Source organism: Elephas maximus, chromosome 6 (genome assembly GCF_024166365.1).
Source record: "Elephas maximus indicus isolate mEleMax1 chromosome 6, mEleMax1 primary haplotype, whole genome shotgun sequence".
Lineage (NCBI taxonomy): Eukaryota > Metazoa > Chordata > Mammalia > Proboscidea > Elephantidae > Elephas > Elephas maximus.
Genome location: NC_064824.1, coordinates 129,452,305 through 129,471,067, shown reverse-complemented (window position 1 = coordinate 129,471,067; position 18,763 = coordinate 129,452,305). Strand labels below are relative to the sequence as shown.

Sequence of the window (18,763 nt, the reverse complement as noted above, 5' to 3'; positions counted from 1 at the left end):
AGGAAAATGCAGAATAAATTTTAAATTCTCATGAACTCCAGACTTTCTGGAGCCATGGAGGCTCAACGAACCTCTGAAATTGTTCCCAAGATAATACTTAAACCAAAAATACCCCCTGAAGTCTTAAAACTAAACAATACTTTAGCTTAAACAGTAAAGAACGTCTGCCTTGAGTATTATGCTCTTTTAAAAGCTATCGACATAGGATCAAATTGACAACAGCAACTTGAAAAATCTGATGGGAAACTTTTTCTTTTTTTTTTTTTTTAGGGGGTAGTAAATCTATGTTCATTGAAGAGGAACAACTCAGAGAAGGAGGGTGGGAGTGGCTGCACGACTTGAAGAACGTAATCCATGTCACCAAACTGTACACACAGAAACTGTTGAACTGGTGCATGTTTTGACGTGTACATTCTCAATGATAGCAAAATAACGCCCCCCCCCCAAAAAAAACACCTGTGGATCACAACAAACTATTGCCTTATATAGTGCTGGAAAATGAGCGTCCTAGGTTAGAAGGCACTCAAAACACACAGTAGCTGCAATAATAGACTTGAGCATATTAACAATCACGAAGATGGCACAGGATGGGACAATGTTTCCTTCTGTTGTATAAGGGGTCACCATGAGTTGGAGTCGACTCAGTGGCAACTAAGAACAACAAATTACCAAGACAATCCACAGTTAAAATGACTTAGAAGCAATGGACTGGTATCCCGTAGGTTTTGTTTCTTCATTTTTGTCATTACATGGTTTCAAATGTTCTTCTCTGGATTACTGTTATTAGAATTAACCAAGCGATAGGCTGGTTAATATTGGTCCTCAATCCTGTATGTGAGGTTCTCTTATTCCTACCTAACAGATGAAAAACTGAAATGCACATAAGACAAGTGCCTCTAATCACACAGCTCGATGGCTGACAGGATTCAAACCCAGGAAAGTCTGATACTAAAACCATCATGCTCAGTTCTGCTCCTATAAAGAATAAACTTCAAACAGAGTCCCTGAAGGAGCGGGAGAAAAGTGGAGTACAGAACTCAAATTCACGTAAAAAGACCAGAGTTAGTGGTCTGAGACTGGAGGAACCCCAGAAGACATGGCCCCCAGACTCTCTGTTAACCCAGAACTAAAATCATTCCTGAAGCCAACTCTTCAGACAGAGATTAGACTGCACTGTAAGATGTGAAATGATACTCGTGAACTGTGTGCTTCTTAGTTCAAGCAGATACACAAGACTAAAGGGACCAACTCCTGTTCAGAGGCGGGATGAGAGGGCAGGAACGGATACAAGCTGGTTGAGTAGATGTGGGAAACCTGGGTTGGAGAGCGGGAAGGTGCTCTCACGTTGTGGGTACTACAACTAGGGTCACATAGTAATGCGTGCATAAATTTTTGTATGGTAAATTAACTTGAGCCATAAACTGAAAGCTGGACAATAGATAAGTAAGACCAAAGAATTGATGCCTTTGAATTGTAGTGTTATCAAAGAATCCTGAATATACCATGGACTCCCAGAAGAACAAATAAATGTCTTAGAAGAAGTGAGACTGCATCTTACATACTTTGGACATGTTGCCAGGAGGGATCAGTCTCTGGAGAAGGACATCATGCTTGGTAAAGTAGAGGGTTAGCAGAAAACAGGAAGACCCTCAATGAGGTGGACTGACACAGTGGCTGCAACAATGGACTCAAGCATAACAATGATTGTAAGGATGGCGCAGGACTGGGCAGTGTTTCGCTCTGTTATGCATAGGGTCGCTATGAATCGGAACCGACTCGATGGCACCTAACAACAATAACAACAATAAACTTTTACCTAAAGCACAATAAAAAACAAATAATTAAATAAAGAATAAACTTCATGGCAAAAAACAAACTGGTTACCTCATTATTACAGCAATTCTTTCTCCATGGAACATCAAGTTCTTCATTTTTATTCTCTAAGAGTAAACACTTACCCTGGTGTAAAGAAATGAATAGCCACAAGTTCTACCCAACAAGCATATCTGTTGGGTACAGGCAAGCCCAAAATGTTGACAAAGCATCCAGGACAATAATGGTTGTTAAGAACTTTCAAAGCAAATAAAACTCCTGAAAAAGAATAAAGAGCATATAAATATCAATAAGCCAAATGTGAAGAGGAACCAGGGAATCGACATTTGCAAAGAAAAGGAATTAAACGTGAAAATGACCATTCAACTACAGCTAGGTTTCCCTTTTGAAACACATTCTATTCCTTCCAACATGTCATCCAGCACTTGGTTAAAAAAAAAAGTTCAAGGCAATCATTCTCCTGAGGTTTCCTGGCATAGAAATTCATATTGAGTTTCGGTATACTACTAAATATGTTGTTGTTAGGTGCCGTCGAGTCGATTCTGACTCACAGCGGCGCTACAGAGCAGAGGAGAACTGCCCCACAGGGTTTCCAAGGAGCGGCTGGTGGATCCCAACTGCTGACCTTTTGGTTAGCAGTTAACCACTGTGCCACCAGGGTTCCTACAACATAAAGTGGGGATAAAATAGCAGCACTGTGTACTTCTCTAACCTCTAAGGTGAAAAGACACATGGAAGATAGGGTGTATTTCTATCTTCTCCCAAGATCAGATGCACAAGAATGCACCTTGGCCAGGACGTGGAAATTGGCAGGGAAAGTAGAAGGGAAGGATTAGGTTTCCTCCTGCTTGAAAACTATTTCCGTTCTCCTTCTCAAATTCTGCTTGGTAAAGGAGAGCGTCAGCAGAAAAGAGGAAGACCCTCAACGAGATGGATCAACACAGTGGCTGCAACAATGGGCTCAAGCATAACAACGATTGTGAGCATGGCACAGGACCGGGCAGTGTTTCATTCTGTGGCATGTAGCGTCACTGAGTCAGAACCAACTCGACAGCACCTAACAACAACAGCAACAACCTCACATTCTAATTTTTACAACACCTAACTTAAATCCCAATAGCAATTTCAGCCATGTGGAATAGATGCAAAAAAAAAAAAGAACTAGTAAGGAGGAAAAGTGATAGGCCATGAAATGCATGATTAAAGTCATACAGACTAGGTTCAAATCTCAGCTCTGCTGCTCGCAAGCTGTGGGACGGTGAGCAAGTTTTCTTACTTCTCTGGGTCTTACCTTCCTCATCTGCAAAAATCAAGACAATGCCAACTATATTGATCTGCTGTTATGAATTAAATAGGAGTTAGGTAGAGTGACCACCTTGGTTCCTAAAACACAGAACGCATGTCAAGGCTAAGGGTGTGGTGTATTAATTTTAATAGAGTAACTGAGAGGTATCCTTCTCTTGAGACCTCTCTATCACAGTACACCAAGGAGCTCTCCTGGCCTCACCAGGATGGAGCCAGCACTCTGTTTCCAGGATTCCATCTCCCTCCAGAGCCACCTTCAGGTAGGTCCCAGGCCAGATTGTCCAAGAGTGAAAGATGCAGCACAGTGTGGAATGGCAAAACCTGTGTCTCCAATCAGCCCTTCTCCAAAATCTGAGCCCCAGTAGCTCTTGACCTCTGAGAACTCAGTGCCTTTACAAACTAGGGACCAAGCTTCATAAAATGACAGCAGGCCCACCTCCCCTGCTGTTTTCATGCATGCTACCTCAAAAGTTCATCTGCCTTACCTGAGAAGCCGACAGCACAGGTCCTTCGAAAGTCAGGTTCATCCAGGAATGCTGCAAGAGAAGATTCCAAAAGCAGGTACACCACCCCAGTGAGCAGGGAGAATGTGGCGATGATGTAAGCAAACCATCTGCTTCCCAGTCTTCTCTCCAGGTTGATTCCTTTCCACAGCATAGATGCCATATTGAAATACAGATGCCAATCGTCTGCATGGTGAAAAGGGGAAAGCAGTAAACGCTGCCAGTCCTTCTGCTGGTAACACTTCTCCACGCTAATGCAGGAGTCAAACAGGGGCTTCACAGGATTCAAGAAGAGCCAGGTGTTAAGTGCCAAAGTTGCTAGGGTGACAGGTGGAATATTGTTGATCCCAACATGGAAGATTTGAGAAAGGAGCAGAATGAGCCCAATATTAATCCCTCTTGATCTCCGCTGCATGGTTAAATATCAGGAAAACAACCCAGTGATGGAAGAATATCGTCAAATTTCAGGAATTCAGAGAGCTATACAGACAGCTTAACCTGAAATATAAAATAAAATGCATGTGAAAACCCATGAACTAAGGATCAGTACATTAATAAGACACAGTCTCTTACAGCGGAGCTCACATTATGTATATCCTACTTCCCATCCTAACAGAAACATTTATTTTCATTATCTTCCAGAGCAACACCCAGGATGCTAGCTGATGCCTTTCCTTCATTTTGTATTCTAAAACAGATATTCTATTGCAAATCCCAATGGACCAGTCAACAGGCTGGCATGCTTTCTGACAAACATGCCATGAAAATACAACATGCCCCCCTGAAACTACTGCCCTGAGATCATCTTTAAATCTTAAACCAAAAATAGTCCCTGAAGGCACCTTAAAACTGAACAACAGTTTAGCTTAACTAGTAAAAAAGGCCAGCCTTGAGCATTATGCTCTTTTAAGAACTTTCTATATGGGATCAAATTGACAGCAGCAACTTGAAAGATTAGATAGGAACCTTAGAGGCAGTGAGTTTACGTTAATGAGGGAGGAACAACTCAGAAAATGAGGGTAAGAGTGGTTGCACAACTCGAAAAATGTAATCAGTGTCACTAAACTGTACATGTAGAAACTGTTAATTGGTGTACGTTTGGCTGTGTATATTTCCAACAACAGCGAAATAAATAAAATTTAGAAAAAGAAAAAAAAAGTTCAATTGGCTAAAGTTATATATTTACAGTGATGACAAAAGAAAAGAAAGAGTAGCTGCTGAGGCTGATTAAAAAAAAAAAAAAAATTATACAGCCAAAAACCTCATAGGATTTGGTTTCTTGATCTGGAAGTTTAGGGTCATGGTTTCATGGGACATCCCAGTTAACGGGCCTAATGACATGTTTAGTATTTCTGTTCTACCTCATAGTTCAATGCATAGTGCCTGAGGTCTCAAAAGCTTGCAAGTGGCCATCCAAGGTACAGCAATTGGTCTCTATTTGCCTGGAAACAACAGAGGAAGGAGGGTCAGGAAAAGGAGAAGGATATGGAATATGTGGCTAATTGCCTCCATGAACAACTGCCTCCTTTGCCATGAGACCAGAAGAACTGGATGGTGTCTGGCTACAATTTCTGAACATTTTGGTCAAAGATTTCACAGAAGAATCCTGATCAAAAGAGGGAAAATGTAGAACAGAAAAAAAAAAATTACAATTTGTTTTCCTTATAAACAAACTTCTAACCCAATGCAAAACTACGAAAGATAGTACGCAAATATTTAATAATTTCTACTAGGAATGCTGGTAATAGTTCTTTACACCCACCACTTTTTAAAACAAATATTCTATTTTAATATACCAGATTGTTTGCTCCAAAGTTCTTAAATGTCAACAATCAAGTTAAAAAATACGAGCATATATTATGTTCTATCCCAGCTCCCTATAGGGTTGCTATGATTCAGAATTGACTCAACAGCAACAGGTTTTTGGTTTTTTATCCCAATGTCCATATTGCCAGATAACAACTGCCTGAGTGCTTTATTTTCAGAAAAAAATCAGCTTTTAAAAGTTATCTACTATTTGCCAAATCCTGGATTAAAACACAGTCCCTGTTCTTAAGCAGCTTACTTCCTACTAAGAAGGAAACCAACAACTGGCACACAGTGTTCTACCTGCAGTGATAGAGTGAGCCCAGGCTAAAGGCACACTTTCAGCTTGAGACAGTGAGGACTAAGACCTTAAACGATGAGCTGGAGTTAGCTAGATAGTAAGGAAGAGTCCCATGGTTCAGGAGTCTCCTTCTCTACCCACTGAGATCTGGGCTGGCCTTGTGACTTGCTTTGGCTGACAGAACGGGAGGGAAGGGACATTATATAAGTCTGTGCCAAGGCCTCAAGATGCTTTCAAGATTGAAGCCCTCCCAGGCAACCATGTGGACAAGTCCAGGCTAGCCTGCTAGATGATGAAAGACGTATGTCGCAGTCACCTGCGTGGCCCTGGCCACCAGCCCAGCCAATGCCCCAAAAGCAAAGCTGTCTAGCTGACTGGCGGCTGACCACAGATGCATGAGTGAGCCCAGCTGAACCCAGCCTAATTGGCCGACGCACAAAACAGTGAACTAAATAAATGATGGTTGGTTTAGTTCACCAAGTACTGGAGTGGTTTGTTATACAGTAATTGCTCACTGATACAGAAAGTCTTTGCTTTGAGGAGGGACTGGCTTATGCTCAGGGAAGGAAGCTAGTAAAGAGAGAATGGGAGACAGAGACAGAATGAAGATGTAAGAGATTTAAAAAAAAGGACTCAAGTCCATGGAAGGAGCTTTTTTTTATCACAACAGGAAGAAGGAGGCAAGTATCAGGTGTAAAAAAAAAATATATCAGGTGTAGATATGGGTAAACAGGCAGATTAAGGGACATGTTGTTGGAAAAATTCTCATTCAGTCAATTCCAACTCATAGCAACCCTATAGGACAGAGCAGAACTGCCCCATAGGGTTTCCAACCAATTATAGCTCTTAACCACCGTGCCACCAGGGCTGCTGCTCTGAAGAGTTTGCTTGGTTCCCAATCAAGGCGCTTACTTACTCTCAAATTCCAAAGATTCTAATTCAGGCAGCACACAAGAAAGTGCACGGGCTTTGAAGCTAAATGGAAGAGGATTCTCCTGCTTGTCTTGGGCAAATCATTTAAACTCTTTGAACTTCAATTTCTTCAAGTTAGGAAGGATAATACCTCCTTCCTAAGACTACTGTAACACTTTCAGAAAAAATCAGGTGTTGAATAAATGGTAGTCACTATAGGTAGGAACTGACTCGACGGCACAGGACAACCGTTTTCATTATTTTAAGGTATTCTTACTTAAGTACAAATTAATTCTTTTGTAAATGACAGCAAACTAATAGCCTCAAATGTACTCCTCATTCTCCCATATGGATTCTAATTAACACAGATCACTCCCAAAAGAAATAATCTAGAAGAAATTACATATCTACAGCTATATATGGAGTCCCTGGGTGGTGCAAAGGGTTATAAACTCAGCAACTAACCAAAAGGTTGGCAGTTCAAATCCACCCAGAGGCAACTCGAAGAAAGCCCTGGCTATTTACTTCCTAAAGGTTACGGCCATTGAAAACCTTATGGAGCACAGTTCTACTCTGAAACACATCGGGTCACCATGAGTCGGAACTGACTCAATAGCAACTGGTTTAATTTAGGGTTTTTTTTTAACGTGTATATCTATATTTTCTGGCTCTCCATAATTAGCACAACTCAAACAGATCTCCATTATTAGTACACTCAAGTTTCTTTTATTGCCAAGGGCTTATTATCGTTATAGTTCTATAGAATTCTCATGAATTAGAAAATTCAATGAAATCTCAACTAAAAAGCTCCCAAATAACATTAGGAGAAAAAGTATCTACTTTGTATGTAGAAATTCAAGTTGATTTTTACTTGTCCAACTACTGTGACTTTCTTGCAATTCCCCTAAGTAATTACATGTATCAAATACTGTTATCTGTAACAGAAGCAATAGGAAAATACGGCCTTGATTATTAAGTAATTAGCTTATAAGAAATCACATACACCAAAAAAGAAAAAAAAAAACCCAAACCCGTTGCCATTGAGTTGATTCCGACTCATAGAGACCCTACAGGACAGAGCAGAACTGCCCTGTAGAGCTTGCAAGGAATGCCTGGTAGATTCGAAACTGGCAACCTTTTGGTTAGCAGCTGTAGTTCTTAACCACTACACCACCAGGGTTTCCAACACACACACACACACACACACACCCCCTCAATATCACTGCAGTGTCCTATGGATATCAGGCTATTCACAGCAGAAAATCAAAACTAATTCTACCTTTGCTTAAAAAAATTCTTAACCATTTTCCACTGCTGCCCAAAGTAATCTTTCTACAACTGCAGTAGTTGGATTCCCCTGCGACAAACCTTCAATGACTTCTCATAACAGTGAGAAAAAAGTCTGAAGTCTTTTCCATTACTACAAGCTGGTTGTTACCAGGGCCCTGCCTAACCCTCCAGTCTCATCTCCTGCTAGTGTCCAAAAAGGTCACATCTCCACCTTCGTCACTGTGCTCCAGGCACATGGGTCTTCTTTCAGTGCCATGATTATGACATAAATGGCCCAAGGCAAAAACTACTTGACTGTTTTGATCACCACAAAGCCTAACACAAAAACCTGTCACCCTCCAGTTGATTCCGACTCACAGCTAACCTATAAAACAGATCATAACCACCCCACAGAGCTTCTGAGAAGCAGCTGGTTGACTCGAACTGCTGACCTTTTGGTTTGCAGCTGAGCTCTTAACCACCACACCACCAGGGCTCCAAGCCTAAAACTTGTAAACCCACTGCCGTGGAGCAATTCCGACTCATAGTGATCCTACAGGACAGAGGAGAACTGCCCATTAGGGTTTCCAAGGAGCAGCTGGTGGATTTGAATTGCCAACATTTTGGTTAGCAGCCGAGCTCTTAACCACTGTGCCACCAGGGGTCCATTAAGCCTAACACAGTGACTGGTATATAATCAGTGCTTAATAAGTATTTGCCAAATGACCCAAGATTGTTGTTGTTGTTGTTAGGTACCATCGAGTCGGTTTCAACTCATAGCAACCCTATGCAAAACAGAACGAAACACTGCCCAGTCCTGCACCATCCTCATAATCATTGTTATGGTTGAGCCTATTATTGCAGCCACTGTGTCAATCTATCCTGTTGAGGGTCTTCCTCTTTTTCGCTGACCCTCTACTTTACCAAGCATGATGTCCTTCTCCAGGGACTGATCCCTCCTGACAACATGTCCAAAGTATGTGAGACACAGTCTCCCCATACTTGCTTCTAAGGAGCATTCTGGTTGTACTTCTTTCAAGATGGATTTGTTCATTCTTTTGGCAGTCCATGGTATATTCAATATTCTTTGCCAATACCACACTTCAAAGGCATCAATTCTTCGGCCTTCTTTATTCACTGTCTAGCATTTCCATGCATATGAGGCAACTGAAAATGCCATGGCTTGGGCCAGGCACATCTTAGTCCTCAGGGTGACATCTTTGCTTTTCAACGCTTTAAAGAGGTCCTGTGCAGCAGAATTGCCCATGCAATGGGTCTTTTGATTTCTTGACTGCTGCTTCCATCAGTGTTGACCGTGGATCCAAGTAAAATGAAATCCTTGACAACTTCAACCTTTTCTCCGTTTATCATGATGTTGCTCATTGGTCCAGTTGTGAAGATTTTTGTTTTCTTTCTGTTGAGGTGTAATGCACACTGAAGGCTGTGGTCTTTGATCTTCATTAGTAAGTGCATAAGTCCTCTTCACCTTCAGTAAGCAAATTTGTGTCATCAGCATAATGCAGGTTGTTAACGAGCCTTCCACCAATCCTGATGTCCCATTCTTCTTCATATAGTCCAGCTTCTTGGATTATTTACTCAGCATACAGGTTGAGTAGGTATGGTAAAAGGATACAATCCTGACGCACACCTTTCCTGAATTTAAACCACGTAGCATACCCTTGTTGTGTTCAGAAGACTGCCTCTTGATCTATGTACCGGTTCCTCATGAGCACAATGAAGTGGTCTGGAATTCCCATTCTTCACAATGTTATCCATAATTTGTTATGATTCACACAGTCAAATGCCTTTGCATAGTCAATGAAACACAGGTAAACATCCTTCCGGTACTCTTTGCTTTCAGCCAAGATCCATCTGGCACCAACAACGATATCCCTGGTTCCACATCCTCTTCTGAATCCAGCCTGAATTTCTGGCAGTCGATGCACTGCTGCAGCCACTTTTGAACAATCTTCAGCAAAATTTTAGTTATGTGTGATATTAATGATATTATTCGATTATTTCCACATTTGGTTGGATCACCTTTCCTGGGAATAGTCATAAATCTGGATCGCTTCCCGTCAGTTGGCAGGTAGCTGTCTTCCAAATTTCCTGGCATAGATGAGTGAGCACTTCTAGCGCTTCATCTGTTTGTCGAAACATCTCAATTGATACTCCGTCAATTCCTGGAGGCTTGTTTTTCGCCAATGCCTTCAGTGCAGCTTGGACTTCTTCCTTTAGTACCATCGGTTCCTGATTGTATGCTACCTCCTGAAATGGTTGAAAGTCAACCAATTCTTTTTGGTATAGTGACTCAAGATTAGAACTTTTAAAAATATACCTACGTTCATATACTAAATGAGATCAACTGAAAAGGTATGAATACCTATGATATGTTCATCTTTGAGCATTTTTCCTACAACTGCAACAACTTCCCCATAAAATTATGTTGTTGTTAGGTGCCATTGAGTTGCTTTTCAACTAACAGTGACCCCCTGTGACAGAGCTGAACTGCCCCATAGGGTTTTCTAGGCTATACTCTTCAGAAGAGCAGATCACCAGGTCTTTCTCCCATGGAGCTGCTGGGTGCATTCGAACAGCCAACCTTTCAGTTAGCTGCCAAGGGCTTAACTGCTTTGCCACAGGGCTCCTTCAAAGAATTATACTTATTATTCTACTTACCATTTTTAGTTCCAGAAGTGTTTATAACATTTATCTAAACTTTATAGCAATAAAAATCTAAACCATGTGAGATATATTAACAAGTTCCTTTGCTAGAACTATTTGACCAAAGAAAAGCATTTTAATTATGTGGTAATATACACTAGACAGCACTGTATCAAGGTTGTGACAAAGAGAAATGGAAGACTTCTTGAAATATTGATAGGAAAATCATCCACATTTACTTTTAATGAGAAATTAAAAATTAAAAACGTATGTAATAAGAAAAACTAAGTGGCTAGAACAAACAAAAGAAACTGAATTCATAACGTGGAAAACCAGTGTGTCTCAAGGGGAAGAGAAAGGAGTAAAAAGGCAAAAGAAACTAATTATGGTTATTTTCAATTCTACTTATATAAAAAAAAAAATAAAGCAGAAAATATTTCACCATTATAATTTACCAAGGTGGTATATATCTCAATTTTCAGATTTAAATGTTCAATAAGAATTCAGACCATTAAAATGCAAGAATATATAACAGTTGTAAATTCAACTCCCAGTTTAGCATCTGATAGTAACCAAATTAATTTCACAACACAGGAACTAAAGAGTCTTAATGGAAGTAACTGAATGCTGCTCAGAAGGCTGAATCTTCCACATCACACTACAAACACAACAAAGCCTAAAATTATTCACTGAAATCTTAATTGTGTGGAGTATTTTTTTAAGATTCAAGAAAAGGTTTATCCTTACATATCTCTGATTAATGTTTTGTCCTGTCTACTATTTTCATGCCTTTGATAAATTTCATTTAGCAGTTTCATATATTATTGATACATGTTCAAAAAAAAACAAAGAACAATGCAGGTTTGTTAAATCACTTCACAAATATTTATCAAAGGCCTACTATCCACTCAGATTTAGTACATTGCTTGGCTTTCCAGATACTTAAACTTTTTTTTTTGTTTGTTTAACTGAGATATAATTCACATACCATCAAATTCACACTCTCAAAGTATATACTTCAGTGGATTTTAGTACAGTCACAAGACTGCCACCATCAAAAAAAAAATCTAAACTCATTGCCGTTGAGTCGATTCTGATTCACTGCAACCTTATAATGCCACCATAACCACTATCTAATTCCTTTTTTTACTTTCTCTTTCCCTTGAGACATATTGGTTTTCCAAGTTATGAATTCATATAGCTGGACTATATAAAGAAGAATGGGGCATCAGGATTGGAGGAAGACTCATTAACAACCTGCGTTACGCAGAATGATACAACCTGGCTTGCTCAAAGTGAAGAGGACCTGAAGCACTTACTAATGAAGATCGAAGACCACAGCCTTCAGTATGGATTGCACCTCAACATAAAGAAAAGAAAAATCCTCACAACTGGACCAGTAAGCCACATCATGATAAATGGAGAAAAGACTGAAGTTGTCAAGAATTTCATTTTACTTTGGATCCACAATCAACACCCATGGAAGCAGCAGTCAAGAAATCAAAAGACGCATCGCACTGGGCAAATCTGCTGCAAAGGACCTCTTGAAAGTGTTGAGAAGCAAGATGTCATCTTGCAGGCTAATAGCATCATATGCATGTGAAAGCTAGACAATGAAAAGGAAGATCAAAGAAGAATTGATGCCTTTGAATTGTGGTGTTGGCGAAGAATACTGAATATACCGCAGGATGCCAAAAGAACAAACAAATCTGTCTTGGAAGAAGTACAACCAGAATGCTCCTTAGAAGCACAGATGGCGAGACTGTGTCTTACATGCTTTGGACATGTTGTCTGGAGGGATCAGGCCCTGGAGAAGGACATCATGCTTGGTAAAGTACAGGGTCAGCGGAAAAGAGAAGACCCTCAGCAAGGTGGCTGGACGCAGTGGCTGCAACAATGGGCTCAAGCATAATGATTCTAAGGACGGCGCAGGACCAGACAGTGTTTTGTTCTGTTGTGCACAGGGTTGCTATGAGTCAGAACCAACTCAACGGCACCTAACAACGACAATTCCAGAACATTTCCATCATCCCCCAAAAAACCCTGCACCCATTAGCACTCACTGTCCATCCCCCGATCCTCACCCCCACACCCTGGCAACCACTAATCTACACTTTGTCTCTATGGATTTGCTTTTTCTGGACATTTCACGTAAATGGAATCAGACAATATGTGGTCCTTTGCAACTAGCTTCTTTCACTTAGCAAGTTTTCAAGGTTCATCCATATTGTAACATGTATCAGGAGTTTATTCCTTTTATAGCTGAATGATATTCCAATTGGGTATAAATCATCACGATAAATTGAGAAAATACTGAAGTTGTAGAGGATTTCATTTTAAATTGGATCCACAATCAAGACTCATGGAGGCAGCAGTTAAGAAATTGAAACAATGTATTACATTGGACAAATTTGCTAGGAAAGGCCTTTTTAAAGTGGTAAAAAGCAAAGATGTCACTTTGAGGACCGAGGTGTACCTAACCCAAGCCATGGTATTTTCAACTGCCTCATACGCACTTGGAAGCTGGACAATGAATAAGACTGAAGAATTGATGCCTTTGAATTATGATGTTGGCAAAGAATACCGAATATACCATGGACTGCCAGAAAAACAAACAAATCTTTCCTGGAAGATGTACAGCCAAAATGCCCCTCAGAAGTGAAGATGGTGAGACTTTGTCTCATGTACTTTGGATATGTTATCAGAAGAGATCAGTCCCTGAAGAAGGACATCATGCTTGATAAAGTATAGGGTAAGCAAAAAAGAAGACCCTCAGCAAGATGGAATGACATGGTGGCTGCAACAATGAGCTCAAACACAGCAACAACTGTGAGGATGGCACTGAATCAGGCAGTCTTTCTGTTGCACATGGGGTCGATATGAGTTGGAATCAACTCAACAGCACCTACGACAACAACGTGGATATACCAGATTTTGTTTATCCATTCATCAGGTGATGGACATTTGGATTTTTTTCCACTTTTTGGCTATTATGTATAACGCTGCTATGAACACGCATGCACAAGTATTTTGTGTGCATGTTTTCAATTCTCTTGGGTATATATCTAGGAGTGGAATTGCTGGGTCATACGGTAACTCCTTTACTTTTTGAGGAACTATGTGTTTTCCAAAGCAGCTGCATGATTGTGCCTTCCCTCAACAGTGCGTGAGGGTTCCAATTTCCCCACATCCTCGACAACACTTGTTTTTATCCATCTTTTTTATTATACTCACCCCAGTGGGTGTAAAGTGGTACTGATTTGCATTTCTCTGATGACTAGTGGTGGTGATCAGATGCTTGAACTTTCATTGCCTAAACACAACATGAACACCCTCATGATCACAGACACCCATAACCACACAGATACACACACATACACACACACACACAATATATAAGAAAAGATTTAACAAGCTCAGGTCAGAAGAAAGCTTCAGAAAGAAAGGTGGAACCACAAATAAATACAGCAGGTTATACCGCAGGGATTTCGGCACTACCATCCCCGTGCTGTGATGTGTTGAAAGGGAATGTGAATGTATTTCAATAACAGAGGTGTGGTGAGGTCCGAGACATGCAACTGTAAATATTCTATTATTTTGAAAGAAGCAGAGGGTTAGTACGCTTTACTGCTTCAACAAAGCAAAAACATTATGAAAAAAAAAATTCTACTAAACAAAAATTTCCTCTGCTTTTTAAAGAGGTGTATCATAAAAGGCACACAAAGTATAGTCAAAACACGCACAAAAGATCATGCACGTTTTCCCTCTCCTATTCTGTTTCAGTACAGTCTGCTTCCCCTAGGAATTAACTCAACTGGCCCGTTTCTTCTCACTCCTGTCTCTCAAGAATCTTACCACTGAGGGCTTTTCTAGTCCAAATTTAAACTGTTTTCTCTACTTGTTACTGTGGAGCCAACAGGGCAGAACAATTATCATGAAAATTCTTTGTTCTTCCAATAAAACTTCTTAGCATAATTTTATTCTTCCTAAAGGCATTAGTTTCCTTATGCCTCCGAAGAACCCGATTACAAAGTACAGACTTCCAAGTTATTTTTGGAAACGAGAAAAGCGCATAGTGGAAAATACATTTTTTTTTTAATGAAAAACAAGAATTTATTAACTGAATACTTGCAAAGCAATTTGTTCCCTTTCTTCAAATACATATATACATTTCAAAAAGCTTTGTGATATACAATATGGACTTGTTATTACACGTAATGTGTAAAGGATGCTTTTAAAAACTTAATATTCTAAACATAAATGTACTAGCAGATGGTATGGTTTCACATCATTACACCGTGTTCAGTTTACCAGAGTTCATCATCTACCTGAGATGGTTGGTAAACAGAAAGTCCTGGGGGTACAGTGTGGAATCTGCATCAGAGTACCATAATCGTTTGATGACAAGTCCCACATAAATGACATTTTTCTGGCCACCTAAATATTAAATGGCTTCATGAGCTACATGAATGATAAAATTAAAGGGAATCAGAGTAGGACTCTCTGTTTTCTCATTTCACATGAAAGGCCGAGACACAAAGAGATGAGGACAATCAAATGAATGAAAACTGACTTCATGAATAAAAAATGAAAACTGGAATCAAATTACATTAAGAAGATAATGGGAATCCAGTTTTTATGAATATCGTGACACTCTCAGTAATTACATTCCAGTATCTACTCACTGAAATACCTACAACTTGGATTGTAACAAAAGAAACTGGGAATTGAGAGTATTTCCCCATTTGAAGACTGCTGAGATCTCCATTACTACAATGGTCCTCTGACCTCACGTACTTCATCGTTATAACCACACTGAGAAACCATCTCATCAAACTCAACACAAGCGTTAGACTATCACCATAACACCAAAAGGCTGAATCTTTCTGATTTTAAGCTACCAGACCTAGAGTTTTTAAGACACAAGAGGCCCTCCTTCCCTCTTTTCCATATATCATATCCGAAGCTAAACCTTACACTTCCACAGTGTATTATAGCAAATGCCTCAAATGCTGTAAGTGGTTAAATAAAAATCTCTTTTTCAAATTCCAGCTGAAATTTGCCTTCGAGTCAATTCCGACTCATAGCGATTTGGAGACAGGTCAGAAAAATGTTCAACATTCTGTTTAGCCGTTCATATTTTTTAACTTAAGTCACTAGACTAGAAATCCTTAGTGAGAGATGAACTACTTTTCTTCCATGCAAATGCTTCCTACAGGGTAAACTGAAGTTTGAGAGGATTTTTTTTAAAACAACTGAAAGGGAACACAACCCTGCCTGGTGAAAGCGAAGGAGACTTAAAGCACTTCCTGATGAAGATCAAAAACTACAGCCTTCGATATGGATTACACCTCAACATAAAGAAAAAAATCCTCACAACTGGACAAATAAGCAACATCAGAATAGACAAAGAAAAGGCTGAAGTTGTCAAGGATTTCATTTTACTTGGATCCACAATCAACACCCATGGAAGCAGCGGTCAAGAAATCAAACAATGCGCTGTACTGGGCAAACCTGCTGCATAAGACCTCTTTAAAGTGTTAAAAAGCAAAGAAGTCACTTTGCGGTCTAAGGTACACCTGACCCAAGCTATGGTATTTTCGATTGCCTTATATGCATGCGAAAGTTAGACAATGAAAAAGTAAGACTGAAGAACTGATGCCTTTGAATTACGGTGTTGGCAAAGAACAGAATATTGAATATACCATGGACTGCCAGAAGAATGAACAAATCTGTCTCGGAAGAAATACAGCTTCTTAGACATGAAAATGGAGAGACTTCGACTCATGTACTTTGGGCACGTTATCAGGAGGGACCAGTCCCTGGAGAAGGACATCATGCTTGGTGAAGTGAAAAAAAAAAAAAAAAAAATGGTGAAGTAGAGGGTAGGAAAAAAGAAAGACCCTCGATAAGATGGACTGACACACTGGCTGCAACAATGTGCTCAAACATAACAATTTTGAGGACAGCCTAGGATTGGGCAGTGTTTTCTTCTGCTGCACATAGGGTCTCTATGAGTTGGTACTGATTCCACGGCACCTAACAACAAAAGGGACCTAAACAATGTTTCATTATCAGCTCAATCTCTACTTGAAATACATGGTGTAAAATTTAATTAAAACTAACTTAAGTAATAATAAGTGAGAAAAAACAAGCTGCTGAAAAACGAACCAATCTTACAACATGGTAATTTTTTTTTAAAAAATTACGAATTCACTAGATCTTTAACAAAAACACACCTTGTTGAAAACACTTTCTCTTCCCTTCACAATGTTTCTGCTGTATTGATGTGAGGTAAATCTTAAAATGTTTCTCTTCAATGGATTAGTGAAAAATCAATAAATAATAACTGCAATAGCTGAACAGCCTTTGCTTAGTCCACTTTGACCTAGAAGCCTAAGGTGTTGTTCAAAAACTTGCCATCTACATTAGGTAGGTGACAAAAAGAAAAAAAAAAAAAAACGCATCCACATGGCAGCTTCAGGTAAAGACCAATGTCTCCATCAAGTTTTGCCTAAAGAAATGTCAAACACTGAGAAGGCTGTGGCACATTCTGGAACTAAACAAGGAAAAGCAGAATAACTGTGTTATGGTCTCGAATCACACAGGTCTGTTAATGTACACAGGACAGACTGAAGTGATGTTTGTAATGGTTGAGGAAACCTTGTACAGAAATGGGATTTCACAGGACTGTGTATAATAGAGTACTTATTACTTTTTCTGTGTTAACATGGAGATGTTCAAGGACAAGCTAGAATTACTATACTTTCTTTGCCATCTCTGCCTATCCCCACCCCCAACAAAACACAAAATCCATTGCTATCAAGTTGATTCTGACTCATAGCGACCCTACAGGACAGAGTAGAGCTGCCTCAGAGTTTCCATGGAGCAGCTGGTGGGTTCAAACTGCTGACCTTTTCATTAGCAGCCACGCTCTTAACCACTGCACCACCAAGGCTCCAAAACAAAACACAAGCACCCCTTAATTAGCATTTCCCCTATTTAAAAAGATAGTTTCTCTAAACTCCTGGTAGACCACATGAAATAACCAAAACCAAACCAAACCCGTTTTTGCCATCAAGTCGATTCTGACTCATAGTGACATTACAGGACAGAGCAGAACTACCCCATAGAGTTTCCAAGGAGAGCCTGGTACATTCCAACTGCCAACCTTTTGGTTAGCAGGGGTAGCATGTAACCACTACGCCACCAGGGTTTCCACATGAAATAACAGTCATGCTCAAATGTTCAGTTGTGACACATACATATTAAAGTTCTACACTGGGAGAGGTACATATTTGTTAACTCCTGATCCCAAAATCACCTGAGCTAAGTTTTCTCACCCCACTTCTAATGGTACAAAATTCTGTTGCCTCAGCAGAATACTTGTTCTAATATTTGAACAGACCCAAAGCTCTTTCTGAGAAAAAAATTAAATAATTCTAAACCTAACTCTGAATAGAGGTCATGATGCCACCTATTAAAGCAAAGATACCGGCAGTGCTCAACATCTTTGAGCAATCCAGTGAAGATTTCAGATACTCAAACAAACACTTAAAAGTGATGGGCCTCAGATTTTGGATTTCACGGACCAGCCCCATGCTACATCCCAAAACTGTGGGAAAACTCACATGACATTACCAAATTTTATTTTTCCAAATTGAAAACATCTAGGTGGATAAAAATCTACTATCTACTATCCCACTGTCTTTTTTTTATTATTAATAGCCTTTATTTTTTAGAAAAGTCTCAGCCATTATTACTTCAAGTATTTCTTTTGCTCCTTTTTCTCTTTCTTCTCCTTCTGGTTATGCTTATGTCACATTTTTTGCTATTGTTCCACAGTTCTTGGATATTCTGTTCCATTTTTCTCAGTCTCTTTTGTCTCTTCCAAATCTGTCTTGGAAGAAGTACAACCAGAATGCTTCATAGAAGCAAAGATGGCAAGAATACATTTCACATACTTTGGACATGTTATCAGGAAAGATCAGTCCCTGGAGAAAGACATCGTGCTTGATACCATGAAGGGTCAGTGCAAAAGAGGAAGACCCTCAAGGAGATGGATTGACACAGTGGCTGCAACAACGGGCTCAAGCATAACAATGACTGTGAGGACGGTGCAGGACTGGGCAGTGCTTCATTCTGTCATACACAGGGTCGCTATGAGTTG

General features: G+C 39.9%; 1 protein-coding gene across 7 annotated transcripts in view; it reads right to left on the bottom strand.

The window, feature by feature from the left end:
- RHBDD1 (rhomboid domain containing 1) overlaps positions 1-18,763 on the bottom strand; it is a 151,345-nt gene that overhangs the window by 119,336 nt on the left and 13,246 nt on the right. For 6 of the 7 annotated variants that reach the window (XR_007517992.1, XM_049888363.1, XM_049888358.1 and 3 more), the window contains 2 exons: positions 3,624-4,139; positions 1,959-2,091 (listed from right to left, as the gene is read on the bottom strand). Coding sequence is in view for 6 of the 7 variants with exons in the window: in XM_049888363.1 (XP_049744320.1) it covers positions 1,959-2,091; positions 3,624-4,056 (566 nt within the window). In the remaining variant the exon portion in view is untranslated. Of the gene's footprint in view, positions 1-1,958; positions 2,092-3,623; positions 4,140-5,002; positions 5,084-18,763 lie in introns of all 7 variants that reach the window. The other variant, XM_049888361.1, reaches the window with a different exon arrangement.